Below are 18,775 nucleotides of genomic sequence, written 5' to 3' on the forward strand. Positions count from 1 at the left end.
TCTAAAAACAATCGTGTGAGTAGGTGTAGTTAAGAGGATTCGTTTTTTATTTATAATGGAGTGTTTTTCAGCAAAGTTGTAAACTCGTCTCTTTCAGTCCCCTTCTGAAATTACTATCTATTTCTACGTGACATCGTCGTAAAGATGTGAAGCGTGTTTGAGCATATTTTTAACTTTCCCTTGCTCGTTAACAAACAATCTTGCATTTTGAAGAAAGCTACTAAAGGTAAGTTAACAATCTTTAACTTCTGACACTGAATCGCCTCAACCCAAAAAACACACCAGTTGATAATTTATCGTAGTTCTTGGTTTCCCACAGAAAGCTCGGCAAACAAATATCGAAAAGTGACAAAAGGAAAAATGGAAAACAAACAAATTATCATTCGAACTTGGCGTTATACCTTCAATGCACACAAATCGCGCGAGACTTCTGAAACAAGCGAAACAAACAAAAAACACGAGAACTTCCATAAAATTTGCCGCGGCAAAATCATACCTATACGACGAAATCGTGACTGCGCACTTTAATGATGATTGGGCTAAATTTTCCATCGCTGCACCGAAGATTCAAATTTATCTGGCGCTGAATTTAGGTGCGACACAAATTGATCGCTAATACGTATTGGAATGACAGTTGGCTGCACAGTGGCGTGACGTCACACCACGCTGACGTCATTACACTTTTGTTCACTAGTGGATCGGATACGAGGAGGGTGGCGGGAGTACAGTATGTACGTAGAATCACAGCAAGTAATAGCAGCAACTGTCAGGCATAATAGAGATATAATATCGTTGTGAACTGTATCAAGGAAAAGAGAAAATAAGAAAGGCTCTCTAACGCCGCTATCGTCGCGCATACGACGGGTAATAAGGACTACCGACGTCGTTCGAAAAATGCGGTAACGGCGCGGCGACAAAGCTAGCGTTGCGGATTGCACCAGGAATCTGACCGGGAACACTGGTAAAGGCGGGAACCCCGTAACGAGCCAAGTCGTGTAAGTCATGTTGAAGTTTGGCGGAGGATGATCCTGAACTGGCTGATTCCTGCATTTGACGAATTGCCAATTGTTGGTACATCGCTAACGCCGCCGGGTCTTGAGGACGCATGTGGCTGCTTAACAGTGCTGCCCGGGCTAAATGTGTCGCCGCCGCAGCTTGTTGTTCCTGATGCGTAATTATACGCATTTGTTGTTGCGATTTCTCGATATGTTGTCGCAACAGGGCTTCTTGTAGTTCGGGGTGCATGAGAGGATTGGTGACCACGGACTTCATGGCCTCCTGCAGAGCGTGCTCCAACATTTTCGGTGTGTTGGCCACTGACGGTGGAAGACTGGATAAAAACGCCGAAGCGGCTGCACCGTTATCCTTGCAGGGCGACCGCGGAACCGAGATTTGAGGGCCGGCTGATGGGCGTTTTAAAGGCTCCTGATATTCCGGTCGGACTTCGGGACGTCTCGGAAGTTTGTAAGGGTCTATCTGAGGCTGATTTAGCTTTCGCTCCATCGGTTTCATGTACCCGTGTGATGGGTGCTGAGGGGTTTCGGGGGATGAATGCATAACACGAGGTTTGTTATCGTTTGATGAGTGCTGTGGTTTGTTGTTAGGATGAAGCTTAATATTCCGCGTATCCGCTGTCAAGCGATCGACCGAAAAAGAACTGGAAAATGGCTTCGTCTGAGGCGGTTCTTTAGAGTAAGGTCGCTGCTCAGGCTGGGGTGGACTTCTTGTTCGAGGCACGTACTGGATTTTACTCTTTTCCGCACTATGGTTCACACCATTTGTGATTACAGGACTTCTACTGTCTGTTGGTTTATGTTGAGGACGATTCGGGGTGTCTCTCGGCGACGATTGCTCTTTCTGTTGCCACATTTGTCTACTGGCAGCAATCATTCCATTGGGTGGGCGGTAATAGCTCCCTTTGCGTGGCTGCTGCTGCTGCTCCCGTGGCAGCTCGATGCGCTTTGGCGGGGAAACTGGGCGCATTCGCCCGTCGACGCCTGGGCGCGCTACCGGGAAACCGTTCATGGGTCGCTTGGGCTCAGCGCCTCTACGAGCGTCCGGTTTTATCACAGGACGTTGAGACTCATCAAGGCGTCGCGGATCCACGAAGCTGGGTCTTGGTTGTCTCGCTTCTGGAGGTATTCGGGTTAGTCGAGGGGATAAAAGAACAGGAGGTTCGGCTTTTAAGTTAGATTGCATATGCCGATGATGGTTGCTGGTCTGCTGGTTGTAATTATACGAGCTCGATTTAATGTCCATCGGCTTGTAAACATCTTCGAGTTTTTGATCATCGAGGGCCATAAGGTTTCGAATATCATAGCGACCGTGACTTGCACTTGGAGGCATGACCCTCGATTGAGCGATCTCGGTTCGATGTCGTTTAGGACTGGATGGTGAAATAGTTCGCGGGTTGGAAGTAGAGACTGGGAGGTGATGATCGTCATGAGGCCGTTTCTGTAACATACAAAAAAGTTGATCATATCAGCATGACAAGGGATTAAATCGTTTGACTAAGCATAATTTTACAGTCGGCAAAAGTAAAACAAGTTTTTACCTGCAACCTTGATGTAGAAAACTTGTCCGATGGTGAAGTGTCGATTGGGGGAGGAGGTTGTCGTGTCAAGTCAATGCTCGGACCTGGAGGGGTTTTCCCGTGCTCCGGGAGGGGAAGGGTCGGTTTCGATTTTGGCACAAACGGGGGCGGGGCGTTCGACATTCGGGGGCAGAAAGTCCTGGTTGGAATCGACATAGATCGGAAGGGGGCATCAGAAGGTTGTTGCTGTGGCATTCGACTTGTACCAACTATAACCGACGCCCTAGTGTATTGCGCACCGTTTAATGACGTCACAGGTGATGTTGATGATGTAGGCGGGCGTGATGTGACGTTGATTGGTGGAGGTGGCGAGAGCTTGGCTTTCGTATCCTCTTTGGTGTCCAATTTCATTCCATGGCCTGCAGAGAGGTCTTCAGGCGACGATGCCTTAGCAGGCCGAATGACGTCATTCGGCCGTGACGTCAGGAGTTCCTCGCGTATGACGTTGTGCGCCAGCGTCTCAAACTTGACGAAGGACGATGGCTTGCTCGACACTTGGGACACAGAAGGTTTTTCGTCGGAAACGATTGGGAAAGATTTGCTCTCCGCATCTTTGCTGTCATGGTATCCGTTCTCAGGTGAGGTAACTTTGGTTGGAATGGTTTTTGGCGGCGTGCCAACCTTGCTTTTGGCGCCATTGATAAAATATGCGTCACCGTTGTAGGCACGCTGCACAATGTTGCTTTCTTTCGACGACAGGTGCTAAAAAACAACATATTGATACGTAAGTATTTACGGTCGTGTTTTGAAGCATTGCGATAAGTGGAGTGAGGTAATATTTACTGAAGCACGAATTGTTGTTTAAAGTGTTTACTAGGTCAGATAGTTCGACAACGGTTTATAATTTCTGAGGTTTGAAGACGCTAGCCTGACTCGAAAATCGCCAAAAACATCCTCTACTTTCAAGTCAGCTAAAAAACATTGTTTACAACGCTGTGCTTTAAAGGTTTTCTTCAAATATGCCACAACATATTTCCAGTGATCAAACCAACGTCACAAGTTCAACACACTTTAACACCAGCCACAGCGGTCGGAAGCGATAGGCGAAGACGCTCGATTTCGAGAAACATAAAAATAATTGGTCACGACGCGATTCCATAGCGCTCACAGGTAGAGGCCCGGGTTTGTGCGATAATTTGCCCGCACTATTTTTAGCCGTTGCCAGGCACGACTTACAGCGTGATATCGCGAAAGCCAAGCTCGCCACTTTTTGTAGCTGATTGTAGACGACAGAATGTGGTCGGGATTAGGATGAGAATGCGATACTACGGATTTTCGAAAGTTGACTTTCACGAATGGTTGCGAATAAAATTAAATTGGGGAAAAATTTTTCGCATTTATTCATTTTAAAGGGAAGTTATATCGGTTAAAATTTGCAGTCAGTGCTTTTCCCTGTGTTTTGACTTTAAACTTTGATAAAAACTCTTCGTTGAACAAAGTAGCTTAGTTGTGATATACAGATGAAAACAAATTTATTGCATTTGATTTTACGGATTTTTTTTACTTTATCACTCAAAGCTGCGTTTAACCAAACTTAAATTGATAATTTTGCTCACATAAAAAGCAAATTAAAGAAAGGTAGTAATTCATAAATCGGTATGCAATGACATTTAACAATTACACCTATTTAAATAGTATTCCTATACAAAACAGCAATTCAACAAATATATCTTACATATCCACCCTAGCATAATACAATACAATAGCGTAAACACGTCAGCACTCGGTTTACCTCGTTGGTCGCGTTTCCAGTCGTACTGTCGTCACTTCCGCTATTGCGGTGCTCCCGTGCTTCCGGTTCTTTGTTACGTAGCTGCTGCCGAAGGTGCATCTCGAATGGGAGTAGGAGTCTATAAATGTTAGGTTAAATATGGTAACTCATTTCGCATGCGCTTTCGAAATTATAAACTTTAGTTTCCAATATGCAATCACGGCCCACTCATATCACTGAAGTTTTCGTTTAAAAAATAACGTTATGTTACATTTGTAGAAACATAGAAGACTCTAAAAGTGTACTACTAAAGACATAGGCATTAGCCAAGACTATTGGCCTCGTTTATGGTAAAAGCGTATAGTAATTGGATTTTTGATGAGCAAACGTTTTATTATGGCGCACAATTTTCAACAACATTGCAAAACAAATGACATAATAATGACACAGGATGGAATTTACCCACCTTTCAAAGTGCTTCCTTGTACACGTAGCAGCACTTGTACATGATGGGTTTCCTCCCATACGGTCGTACACATGCTTCCACAGTCGTTTTGCCGTGACCTGCAACAAGTTGAACACAATTGTAATTTCTGTCATGTTTCAAAGTGCTCCTTACAAACCAACGAGAAACTTAACTTTAAAGAGCGTGTGTTGATGTGGACTGTATTATGTTTCAATTGTGTGCTAATTTGGGACACTATGGGAAATTATACAGTTACACAAATGCTGATAAACTTACCATATCATATCCACCGTATTCCTGGGAGAGTTTGAAGAATGCCCACAAATCCACTGCAAAGAAAAGAAAACGTTTAAACTCTGTCCTTTTTTCCACAAACATACAATATATATACATTGTTTACATGACTTCGTAAATTTCACCAAAGTATTTAATGATTACAAGTTTCAATTTTTGCATACATTTTTGAAATTGGGGCGAGTTTAGTTTTGAAACACCGCAAAAGTTGACCCGAATTATATATAATACCATTCTGTGGTACGCCAAAAAGTCCATTTAAAACGTTCCCTTACAGCAGCAGTGTAAAATTGAGAAAAAGTGGGTTTGTAAATTGTTACTCCGAAGTTTGCGTGTAACCTTATCTAACAGGACGAATACTCTTGTAATATGGGCGCCGTACTGAAACGATATTTCCGTCAGACGGGGACGTTGTGTGTTATTCTGCACACGGACGGACTCTGCGATTCCACACTTTTCGACGAAATTGCTCGAATGCTGTAACCGTGCTTTGTGCTTGCGTTATTCGCTCGATGAGCTTCGGGTCCCGAACACAATACATCGCACAGAATTGCATGAGTCAGATCCGGGAAGCCTCGTTGCGAATGCGAGCAAAACATCTGCTACCAACCCCGCCGTGTTTCTCTGTCTGTTTACAGATTCTAGGCGAACTGGCGAAAAGCTGCCGATATGTTGACGCCTATATCAAAGCTGTGAAACGCTGCTGTGATATTTATTGCGCTTCAGTGTATCAAACAAAATATTTTTTACCTAAATTGTTTAACAATGTACCGTATTTTACGGACCGTAAGGCGCAATTTAAATCCTTTTTCCTCATAAATTGATCGTGCGCCTTATAAGCCGGTGCGCCTAATGTATGGATCAAGTAGTGCTTTATTGCTTACACTCAAAACCAGTACCGATACTATTATTATATAAATAAACCATCGTCGTACACAATAAACTACGGTAAAAGCAACTGGGATATTCACTAGGGTATTTTTTCTTTTGCTCATTGTACTATTGTGACTTGCTTAAATTTATTACGTAACAAGTAAACTTTTATAACCCATACTCCTTAAAATACGTTGCGTTCTATAGCCCGGTGCGCCTTATGTATAAAAAACTAATCAAAGCAATTTATTGACAGTGCGCCTTATAATCGGGTGCGCTTTATGGTCCGTAAAATACGGTAATCGTTTCCATAGCCGATTTTAAACAAAGATAGAATCCACACAAAGTAGCTGGAACTACGCGACCTCAAGTGTAACAAATCGTGTGTTTTACTATATAAGCGACTGAAGGGAAAAACAGATACTTTGGTAACGCAAAAACCCATTACCGTTATCTTTAAATAACGTTTTGAAATTATTTTAAACAACCGAAAACAACAACAGCAGATGTGACCTAATCAAATCGAAAGTTCAGTTTAATAACATCGTTCAAAGTAGGCCGTGACTTGCGCTATTTTGAACGAGAATCGAACTTTTGCTTCACGTTTTTAGCGAGACCGCTAACGATTAACGTTTTTGCTGTAAAGTGCACTCGGCGTCAATCACCTGCACGTATTGTAACACACTCGAGCTATTTGTGCAAAGATGTACCTGCGCCAAAATGCTTTGCGATGCGTGGGTTGTGTTAAAATGTCAAATTGAGCATTTCACGATGCCCTTTTGAAAGCGGACTGTTTTGCAATCTCAAAATCGTAAACATCGCGACCTGAATAACGTATTAAAATGGCACTCCAATACAATAGGTATTTCAAAAAAGGCATTAAAGGGATTTTGCTTTTCGCTAATTTGAAAACACAAAACGTTAGTTTTTAAGGGTATTATCATTTTTTCACACTAAGATTACACGAAAACATGGAAGGGGGAATTGAACGTTCGTTCCAGCACGCACATCAGCTGACATGACAACGGTTGTTAGGTTACAAACCACGATATGATCGAATAACGGAAAGACGCATTCGAGTTTTTAGTGCAGACACTATCCCTAATAGGTTTATTCTTTCCATTCTTTTTTACACGATAGTGTCTTGTTTCTTAACTTATAAAACGCATGAAAAATCTGCTAGCGGTTAAGTTACTTATTCTCAACTAAAAATCGTTTTCGAGAAAAAAAGAAACATTTAACTGCATAAAATCAATTTATAAAATTCCCCTAAACATACTTTTCACGTGAAAAGGTCTCAAATTACACGGCGATGAATAGCTTTTTACCTTTTCGGTGAATTACAGTATACATGAAAATGTCACGTACTCCATTCAACATTAGGCCAAATATCAACGAACATGGAAGGAATGGCCAGAAATCTAACATTTTGAAATAGCAAAGGTGTTCGGAATTTTGACCGATTTCATGCTCACACGTTTATGCAAATCAGACACGCGGTCTTAGGCAGCTCTCTGCACAACACTTTGCCGTTATTGCGTTTTATCGCAGCATTTTCCCGTGAACTAATCTCAGGCCGATCTCAAGGCAAATTATATAATGCCAAGAGGTGTTTTTACCTAGACTTGACGACAGGGAAATACCGTTATATCATGGGAAAGTTTCAGTTTCTAGGAAGTGGTGATATTTCTATGTACACGTTTTTATGTCTGTATATTTTATAGGTCAAACATCATTTAGAGCGATAATATAATCTGGGCCTATATAAAACCTTATTTTTTAAACCGAAAAAAGAAACAGTTTTGAATAACCCATCTTAAGTTTTAACAAAAAGCAAGCAAATTAGAAACCCAAATTGCGACATACACTTACCTTTTTAAATTTCACGTTAAAGTTGGTTAACAATTTAACCCTACAACAAAATCGCATATTTGAATTAGTGAAAAATAAAAACTTACATTTCTTAAATCCCAGTGACGGAATGCGTCCGATCGGTGTATTCCGCTTGCGCATAAACTGGTAGAGCTTATCGAGAAAAGCGCTCTTATTCTCCGGGATTTTGCCATCCATTAGTCCGTGCAAGAAAAGTTCCGCGCCTGGGCAGGGCGATGAAGTTCCACTTTTATCCTGCTCGTCGGCGGAGTGCGTCAGAAAATTGATCGGCGAAGACGACGGGGACGACGATGCATAGACGTCGTTGCTGTGCGTCGATGACGCCGATGAGACCGATGACTCGGCCGGCGAAGGCGCTTTTGATGGCGAATGCGAAGCTAGTAATAACTCTGTCGATGGACTTGCACTTCTTGAAGAACTAACAGAACTTGAAGTCTTTTTCTTTGATAATCCAGTATTTTCAGACGGCCAGACCGGCTTGTGATTTTCCAGCAAACTGTTCTGTATAGCGATATTAAGAGCTGTCACGGACGATCGACGACCAGAACGTTTCCTTGCTTTTGTTTTTCTTCTTCCCACCGCCGAGTTTTCTAACGCTGACGACTCTGCAACCACATCGACTGTCTGCGCGACGGTGGCGGCTGTAATCAACCCGCGGCTCGATCCAGCACCTGAATCTTCCTTCTCAATACCAGACTCGCCAACCGGTGTTGGTGTGCGGACAGGTGTTCGACGTGTTCTCTTCGACGATCTAACCAAGAACGGCACAAACTGGTCTTCGTACGCGATTGTCTGCGGCGATTTGCGCTTGCTTCTTCGGCGGCTGCTGCTTCGGCGAGTCGGGGTCGTCGCATCGACTTCGAGCTGCCCAAACACGACAAGCGAGATTACGGAAATGCGTTAACACATGCGGGTTGTCGCGCATCGCTGCCACCAATAGCGCCGCGCGATGCTCCTGCGTGAGTTTCTCGCGGATAGGAGGACAGGAGCACTCGAATGCGCGTGATTGACGCAACATTGCGAATGATTTTACGCTGATTTTGACCGCGTTTTTGTTGAGTACTCGCACGGTGTGCGTCATCACAACATTACTCAACAAGGGTGCTCATTGACGATGACCTCATAAAGCGATTAAGTGAATTCAAAACGAAAAAATAGGGGGTTTTATTGATGCACGTTAAACAAAGTAAAACTACAAACGACAAAACACAAGAGTGAATTTTCGTGACATTTTGCCCTAGGGCTTCTTTTATTGGCACCAAAATCTCAGGTAATTTTTACTAATCGACCTTTAAGCTCTAATCCCCAATATTTAAAACCTAATAGATGATGACATAGCGTTTTTGTACAGCATGGCCTGAATGTCGGCGCCGTAAAGATTTCGGATACCAGCACTCGACGAATTTGCCACCCCTTCGACTTTCGTGGAAGCGATTTCAGGCAGCGAGAATCGAATTCTGAGAAATCGCTGGTGAGCGTGTCTCAGACCAAAACATCAAGTGGAAAAGGCGACGGCGCGCCAAATGAGAGAGCAAGAGAAAAAGGCCGGAGCCTCAACTGTCACGGATATTTCTCTCTTGCTTTCTCAATGCGATCGGATTGATAACCCACGTGGCTTGAAATCGGTTGTTGTTGTTACCATTTTATTTTGAAAATTGCAAACTTTAGTGTGTGTAGTCACATGTGGTAAAATATTGCGCCGCTTTACACAAAAACAAATATTTTTTGTGTAGCACTACAAAACCGAAAAATAATTCTAAAGTTTGTTTTTTGATTAATTAAAACAGGAACACAATATCTATCTTCGCATTTAAAAGTGTGCTAATTTTATGCGTTTTTTCTATGGTGCAGCAAAAATTGACAAACAAAATTTGCGGTGGGAAAAGTCTCATAGGGGGCGCCAAATTTGGGCATCAGCTTCGTGACACAAGATCTCGATGTGACGAGTGGCGGCGACCGTCGATGCCAGAAGGCGATTAATCCCAATGTTAAAACGCAGCCTGCGGTCAAAATCGTATGGGGAGAAACTAAATTCGTGACCAGAAACCGAGAGAATTCGGCGAAAGCCTCGAATGACGATGTGTGAGATGGCCACTGTCTTCAAGCACTAAGCCGCAAAAAGCTAGGCTCGCAACACAAAGTTAACAGACATTGCTACCACATTGTCGTGACGTTTTTTTGCCTTTGTGGTGCCGAACCATTCAAGTACCTTTTCCCAAAATCAAAACCAACTTAATTTTTTTTATATCGATATAAACATGCAAACACTATTTGGCTGTGCTCAGGCACGAATACCACTCCAAAAGCCAGTTACCACTCCAAAAGAGGGAATTTCATAACGTTATCCAATTTACTCGAAATGTTAAAAACCACTGTCAAAAAAAGACAGAAATATACCCCATGCAGTTGTTCTGTTATTTGTATTCGCACTGGATAAGCAACTGTTTGTATTTTTTTACCTTTGCCATGTCGACTGGACTGTCAGTGTTTCTTCCCCGAGGATTTCCATTTGATGTTTTCTTGTTGTTCGACTTGGAACCGACGGCACCGTTCTTTTTCGGCTTCTTTCGTGGCCGTCCTTTGAAGACCGGAGCTGTAATGGAAAATATGCGATTGGACATCGTTTTTTACCAACACAAATTAACACAAAGAATGTAATTTTGTAATAGGCAATCCAACATTACACAAAAAAAGCGATATATTTTGTTCTTTATCGTTTCAGAGCACAAATTTTGCCAGTGACAGCCAAAAATGGGAAAGATGTTGGTGCACAAAGAATAAGCATTTAAAAAACGAATTTTACCAACCAGAAATACACTGAAAATCGCCATTTTTGGTGTTTATGATAGTAGAAAAGGTGTGATAAAACCACACAAATTTTAAAGACCTTGGAATTTCTCATTTTCATAAAACCAATTGAAATAATCAAATTTTTTAAAATTGTATAAAATTCTATATCGCATCACTAATTAATTTTACATCAGTCAATGCCTAATCCCGTCCCTGTTTTTTTTCATTTTCATAGTGCAGTGTAAATTTGAAACGATTGCTGCAAAGCATTCGCAGCAAATCTGAAATCTGAGAACATATGCCAACTTAATGACGCCAAAAGCGAGATAATAGAACAAGATGCAGCAATATTGCCACAAGAACAGGCGTCGACAGATTTCCTCTTGGTGAATCCGTGCAATTGTATCAGACTTTTAACCGGTATGTACATCGTTTGCGACAGGGAGACCGCTCGATTAATTTGAAAGTAACAATGGTCTGGTGACGTGCTGTCAAATAATTTTTCGCAAGTCGCGGGAACCTTACACGAAAACTCCCGCCGCGGCAGGCGAATTATATCGGGGTGGCATTTCCTGAAGACAATTGCTGTTGCAAGCAGATGTCAAACATTGCTCTCTGGTGTTACGCACACGAGTCAATAGGGGATATTTATGGCCATTCTTTCGCTGGAAATTGCCCGGGGAACACCACGTTAGGGTGTCGCTACGAAGCAGTGTATGGGACAAGCAGGCGTTAATTTTCGTCGAAAGTCAAACTGACACGATTGTGTTCGGAGTTGGTACAGACTATGCACAGTAGTGCGATTTGCAATTTTGTCTCTCCAAGTTTCTGACAAGCAAATCAAGCCGCACGGTCATGTCGCAAAGATTGAGCAAAAAAAGGTTTGCCTGCTGCAATACTAAATTTGCTGTTAGTTTGTTTGTTTTCAAATACGTCTATAGGCAGTTGGTTCTGCATTGGTCCAAACGTGTTTGTAATTTTACCATTATGGAGTTTTAATATTGTTATTAAATTTGACACGACAAAAGATTTGTTGTACAAAATAAAGGTCAAAGATTTTTGCACAAAGAAATCGCAAATTTCGTAATAATCAACAACTTGTTACGCGGGAAAGGAAACGGTGCCCAAACGCTTCCTCGGGCGCCAGTAAAATCGAAATCGTGTTTAAAATTCGTGAGTGTGGAGGCTGAAAACGGTAACTTTCACCTAAACATACGCTCCAAGGCCGCACGTCGTCGAGACAACGTAGGATTTCGGCACAGCAACCGCCCGAGTAGAGAAATGCAGACAGGCAACTGTTTTCGGCAAAATATACAGAACAGGAGTGAAATGTGGGTCGTGGCACAATTCCGCTGTTATTCAGCGTAGTGTGGTATGGCGACATTTCAAATCCAGGTGATATTTTCCAATCAAAAATAATTCGTTTGTTTATGTTTTTGCGCACCAAATGCATAAATATGTTGGTAAAGTGGGTTTTACCCTTCTACGCATATGAATTTCACTGATATTTTAAAATTTATGCTCACAATAATATTTCTCTGAATACATGTTGTTATTTTTTTGTCGTGCTTCACCACTATGATGCTACGGGGTTGATTTAACATTTTCCAGGCCATTATTACCACAAACTAATAACAACCGATCGTGGTTGTACTTGTTAATCTCGCCTGAATCATGTTTTTCAACCACACAGGGCGCACGTCCAACCAATAACCTTCGCAATGCGATATCCCAAGAGCAAGCGGGTAATTTCGCATACAGCTGCAGAACCTACCCGCGGAGCTATCAAGATCATTTCCGGGGCGATTCCCGGTATTTCGCGGTGATAAGCAACGAGCCGCGGGCAAAAAAACGGCTCCCTTTGACGATAGCTTTGCCCAGAATCGCGCCTTCAGTCGGCTAATCCGAACGCTCAACGTGAAATGCCGAAAGACCGATCCAAGTGTAGATTAAGGTCGAAAATAGCGATGCCCGCATTTACGTCTCACGCGTCAGCAAAAGACAATGGGATTACGATTTGTGTGATTGTGAGTGTGTACAGGCGCCACAAGGTGGAAAAACAACATGCCTACGCCAAGGTAATTGCATGCCACACCACTCTTGTAAGTCAAGGTCGGCCCACTTGGCGAGGCGCGAATTTACATCGGATATAAACGGCATCGTGCCTTGTCATTTTAAGCGCCAGCGGCTATGGGTTGGTAGCTCCAGGGCAAGCAACAATCTTTTATAAATTGCGACAACTACTTCTTGGAATGGCAAGCACGCATTTACTTCCAAACCGCACTGAATCGTTATGATTTCAGTGTGTTGAGTTTACCGATATTAGGTGAGAGGTCAATATTTTACGCACTGTAATGCAACACAACTGTCTGCCAACATTTTGAGGTCTATCATTTTGATCTAAATGCAAATCATCTATCACAATGTAATGCTTACCAAGCTCTTCACATATGAGGTCATGTTCGAATAGTTGTGGGTATTCGAACGTGTCGCGGCAGAAAACAACGCGGGCTTTTGGGTTCTCTGACGTCACGGCGCCGAGCGCGGTCAGGAAGGTCTTGGCACCAGGTCGGGCCAACCAGTCCCGATCGACGTGTTGAACCCGTTTCATCAATGCCTTGTGTCGACAATACGCGTTCATGCTTAACATCACCACCTCAGCCTTGTGCCGGGGTGGTTCACAGCACGCGGAGTTCGATGATTGATCGGCGGGGTTTTGATCACTCATTTGCCCGCTGACACTTTGCGGTTTCCCGGTCGAATGTGACCCGTAGCCGTTTTCTGGGAAAACACATCGTTAGAGATCAGGAAACAAAGCCGCAATTAAAGTAAGCACCAAACACGCTTACTTGACAGCAGCAGCGCCCGTTTTTCGGCATTGATGTCGTTCATGTTAACGCACGAATGGAGCATTGAGTAGCGATGCAAGGGAGCACCAGAGAGGTGGTTGAAACCACCATTCTTGTGTGGCTAAAGTAAAACATAAAAATGCTGTAATTAATAAATTTCAACCTAAATTTACGTGGTAATTGAACCAATAGCATGAAACCTAATAATATTCCACAGTGCTGGGTACTTGCACATGTACAATCGATCTTGAAGGTTTAAGTTTATGAAAAAAAAACAGTAAGTCATCCGTCCTTAAGACTTTGAAAAAGATAAATATTTCGTCTTAACATAACAAATTTCATCATAGTGTTCACCCACCAACCAATGAGCTGGGTGATTCTATTTTTAAGATAGATTGAAGTACAAGTTTCTTGAAGGTCAAATCTAAGTTTAAAAAACTATTTCCAAACACCTAATTCGATAGAACAATACATTAAAATGGTCATAAGGATTTTCTCCTGTTAAAATTAGAACTTGTTTATATTAAGGTTGGGTACTGAATATACAAAATATTTACCGGGGTAAGGAGTAAGGGGCTTCCGTAATTCCACTCGCTTGGTTCAACGATCCATGACGCCAGGTCGGTTGTTCGCATCACTATTTTGTCTGACACCGCAAGCATTTCATCCTGCCAAAAACATCAATCGTCTGTTAGATACGTATATGTAAAAAAAAGTTACGTAAATTATTTGTGGTCGTATACATAGAGATCATTTTTTTCTGCGAAAATGATTAGCACATCCACATTAACTAACGGTTTTCGTTTTTCATGAGTTCCAATAAAAACCACAAACAATTTCAGAATACAAAAATACTTGGAAATTGTAGTTATGTGTTGTAATGCAATAGCTATTCCCCATGCTAATATTAACCCAACGAGTAATCGGAAAAAAATTCTAAACGCTAAAACACCATTGCGTCGTTACGCCTCAGAAAAAAACAAAACAAGGCAATTGTGCAGCAAATGAGGACGACTAGAGGTCGAGAGACGACCATAGGTGTTTACGTAGACACTCCAGGCGCGATTCGTGGAAAAGCAGCAAGTTTAAGTGCACGGTTCCTGGAGACCTGCGCTATCATCTCGCGGGCAATTCAAGTCAGCAAGCTTCTATTACGCGCGCGACGACCACCGACAGACACGGATCGCGGTTTTATGGCGTTTTTACAGCGTTTTGTTTGTGCGACGTTTGCCCACCACTTCTGTTTAACGTTGGTTGGAGATTTGGAGTGCGTTACGTTTTAAGGTTTGTTTTTATGTATGTATATTGTAATGCACGCGTTGTACGTATGTTATTGTCACGTTTCAGGCGAACATTGACATACGATTTAGGGTTTGCTACTCTTGTTTGTAAATGATTTAGATTCTCATAGTAGAGAAGACTGGTTTTAGGTAACCTGATTTTAAATTAGTTTTACAAAGTCTAAAAAAAACAATGATTTTATTGCAACATCCTGAACATAAAACCAAAAATTTTAGTTGTACCAATATTAAATACTCGCAATATTGCTTGTATGTCAAACCCATTATATTTATTTTCTGTTAAAACGCCGTTGGTCATGTTTAACTTAATTTCGAAATAAATTACAATCTTGACCGCGATTGAACATGACCCAACCTATCCCTATTGGATTAACTTAAACCACCAAGTCGCCAAACGTGTTCTTGTCATAACAAATTGTCATGTTGGTCTGGTCTGCGAACAGAGCGCTATCTAATAAAAACGCAAGTTTGCTACCTTCCAAAAACAAAGAAAATAGAAGTTTCTACCATTTAACGTAATTTTGATAAAGAGACCACTTGATAGTATTGGTTTTGATTTACTTGTTTTTATTTGTTTGTATTGCAAATTTGTTTAGCATATTCTGTAACAACGGGCTGCCACCTAATGGAGATTACATAAAAACTTCTACGACACGATGGCGCCAAAGCGCAAAGCAGTTATAACAGACCCAACGTGAAACATCGCCCAGAACACGAAATGTTGAAGTACTTAATGTGACATTAGGTAACAAAGAGATAATACGCAAATGTTGGTGCCAAATAATTAAAGTATAATTATATTTTCTCAATTGTGAGACACATAAGTACTGAAGAACGAAAATGATTTCATGCAAATATTTTTTTTTAAATGCGAGTTACAATTGCAACAAACTCATAATTTATTCGCCACATTTAAACAACACGCCGCCTGTTCACAATTTTACAACCGACTATCAGTCCACTAAAGCGAATCAATGGCTTGACATCTCCCAAGCACTGTCACCAAACAAAAGCCATTCAAAGTCGATGGGAAAACAAATACGCCCCTACGAGGAGTGCAAGGAGAAGAGTGAGAGCATAAAAGAAACCAACAGAGGAGCGCCCGCTCTCCCGAGGGGCTTTGAACAGTCGGCGCAATGGTGCTTGCTAAATATTGGCCTTGGTCGATCTCCGACCTTTCAAATGCAAAAAAAGTTTGCAAGGAACTGTAGGCAAGGAAATTGTTGAAATTAATTGCTGCGGAAATAATTATTACAGCAACGTGGTGGTACCAGTTTTGCGATCGCATTTCGAATCACGTTTGTCAGAAGGAACAATTATTTCCGTGGTTCGATAAGCGGTTGTAATCAAAACACGGTTTAACAAAGCTAGTCAGCTCTTCCGTCCTGTGTGCATAAATTATGCAGCCCGTTCGCTTAACAACAACGAATGGAGGCCTGTGATATCAAGACACTCAACTAACGAATGACCCCAATGGAACTCTAAGATTCGATACACAGTGTTGAATTAAATAAAAAGACACCAACTTAAACCATGTGTTGTTTAATTTCAATATGTACATTTTAAAAACCTTACAAACAATGTACTTATTTGTTGGTATTATGCAGTTGCGTGGTTTATTTTAATACATAATTTTGTTACATTTGAGCATCAACACCCCTTTGCTTGAATAGTGTCATAAAATGTCGTTATCTTTTAGTACCTGAGTTGGTCGTATCTCGTATTTCAACACAAGCGTTTTATGAGGGTGCTGTGGGTGTGCGGAATTGTGCGCGACAGTGCTTACGTGTGTGTGTATGCACGCGGGTAAAGCACCTGTCGTCTGTTGATTCAGCAATTCCGATTTGTTTGAGCGGCCTGGTTTTATCACACAGTCGCCACTGCACGTCTGAATAATTCAACGATATCAAAAGTCGAATATCGAAAACCCTACCAATTTTGTTTTACAAGTTGAAACTAAAACAGTTTGTATATTACTAAGAGAATGATTCAAAATTTTCTCCAATACAGATATGTTTAATTACACTATAAGTAATGGCGGATAAGGGTAGGAAATGAAAATTAAATAATTAAAAAAACTGTAGCACAAAGTAATGTCCTAAACTTACGCAAGTGATTCTAAAATGTTGTTTGTTAGGTTTCAAAAAACGTAACAAGAATAGCGCTGTAATTAATGTCAAAAAGGACAGTACTATTCCAATAAATACCGACCAAAATCGAGGTTGGTATCCATTAGGTAACTAAAAAACGTGAGTAACAAACTGACGGGTAGCATTTCAGTGGCAGGCAGCAATTAAATTGTAACCGCAAGGCAAAGTGACAACGGCGAATCACACAACTTACAAATAAGGATCTAGTGGCGACGCAAATAGCTCTGTTGAAATTCGAGCGACAGCACAGATAATTTTCACTCAAGTTTCAGTCACGCCAACTTCTCTTACACCACCGCTTTCAAACGGTTATTTGATGTCCCTGCCGCGTCACTATTTATTAGTCTTGGGTCGCTTTATTAAACCACAAAAAACGTTTACAGCACGTTTTTGGAACACTCCTATTAAATTAAAATAGAACTCGACACACATATTTAACGCAACAGAATTTGTACATCAATAAATCTTTACAATATATTTTCAAAATAGATGTGTTATGTTCGCCTTTAAATTAAAACATGCGGACAAAAGAATCCACTTAACAATGTGCAATTTATTTTACAATACTTTGTGGGCAAGATGGGCATGAAAATCGCCACTTGTAAAATCCCATCCCGCCCGTGCCATTTTGAAATGCGGGAATTGTAATCTTAATCTTGACAAAGCCACGTAATTATATCATATATGCGAGTGGATTTACATTGCAGAGATAAGAGGCAAGTAAATACCACACAACCACAGTGACGCTGAAGATCAATGTGTTCTTTTCACATGCACATATTAAGTTTTCACATGCAGTTGCCTGTTAATGTAAGTGTTACACGAAAGGTAATGAATGATGAACGTAACCAAATGAGCTCTTTGCAAAATGTCAGATGAAAAGAAATTTTTGCAATTTTAGAGCGAATTCTACGGCAAAGACACAAAATTTAAGTTAACGGTTGAAACTCAACTCAGCGAGCTTGTTAAATCGACGCGGTTCTGGTTAAGCAGTTGGACGTTATCTGCATGGTCGACAAGCAGTTGGGGCATCATTAATTATTCACAGGCCGCTGTTACACCACAAGAATTCGCAAAATTACCGGGAAATGGATCGGGTTACAGCCGCCGTGGTCTGCGCCAAAGAGGGAAAAGGGCGTAGTACCAGATGCTTGTATAGTTTGTTTTATGCGTACCAACATGTTAAAAGTTCTTTGCTAGGTAACAAAGACTGCGGTTTTAGTAAAGGCGGTAATGATGCTGTTTACATGGGCGCCCGAAGCGATTACAAACAGCTAATAAAGGCAATGCTCTACAATAAATTAAACTTGATAAACCGCAATCTTGAAACCGATTTCATTTTCTGTTTAACTATAGTATAGTTGTTTATGTTTTTAATTTATTATTGTTATTTTCCTGCAATAGTAGGCGATTTTCAAATCACTTGTTTGCTTTGAAGTGTGTCTAATCCTCGGAATTTACTACATCTACGCAATTAGTTTCAATTTGAACGCCGGATCATTTTCGCCGCTTGGGGTGACACAGACCCGCGAGTGTCTGGAGAGCGCAATGCGCACAAAAGAGAAACGAAAAGAAAATGAGAAGGGAAGGAGCGACGTGGGAGCAAACAGCGAGCCTTCTGTTGGCGACAAGGATTAGCAGAAAACAATTCCGGGAATATCGTTCGTAACCTTTTGCCGGGGGATTATAGACTTACACACATCGCTTGTGGTTTAATGTTTTATCGCATTAGCAAGAGGGAGGGCTTGTTTAGCGGATTAAGAAAATGTATTAAGCGCAACTTAAAATGCAGTTCAAAAAAATTTGTGCGCCGATTTTTTGTTGATTTGATGAAATCTTCTGATGAATTAATTTC

At 41.5% G+C, this 18,775-nt stretch overlaps 1 protein-coding gene across 1 annotated transcript in view; it reads right to left on the minus strand.

Annotated features, from left to right (window-relative positions):
* Positions 1–289: 289 nt before the first annotated feature.
* The window catches only part of LOC145222770 (uncharacterized), a 34,171-nt gene continuing 15,685 nt past the window's right edge, over positions 290–18,775 (minus strand). The window contains exons 3-12 of the mRNA XM_080088970.1: positions 14,027–14,137; positions 13,470–13,590; positions 13,057–13,401; positions 10,290–10,423; positions 7,896–8,694; positions 5,047–5,099; positions 4,771–4,868; positions 4,326–4,443; positions 2,555–3,295; positions 290–2,454 (exon numbers count right to left, since the gene is read on the minus strand). Of these exons, the coding sequence (XP_079945096.1) occupies positions 844–2,454; positions 2,555–3,295; positions 4,326–4,443; positions 4,771–4,868; positions 5,047–5,099; positions 7,896–8,694; positions 10,290–10,423; positions 13,057–13,401; positions 13,470–13,590; positions 14,027–14,137 (4,131 nt within the window). The 3' untranslated portion in view covers positions 290–843. The remainder of the gene's footprint in view (positions 2,455–2,554; positions 3,296–4,325; positions 4,444–4,770; positions 4,869–5,046; positions 5,100–7,895; positions 8,695–10,289; positions 10,424–13,056; positions 13,402–13,469; positions 13,591–14,026; positions 14,138–18,775) is intronic.

Source organism: Phallusia mammillata, chromosome 4, assembly GCF_965637545.1.
Source record: "Phallusia mammillata chromosome 4, kaPhaMamm4.hap1.1, whole genome shotgun sequence".
NCBI lineage: Eukaryota > Metazoa > Chordata > Ascidiacea > Phlebobranchia > Ascidiidae > Phallusia > Phallusia mammillata.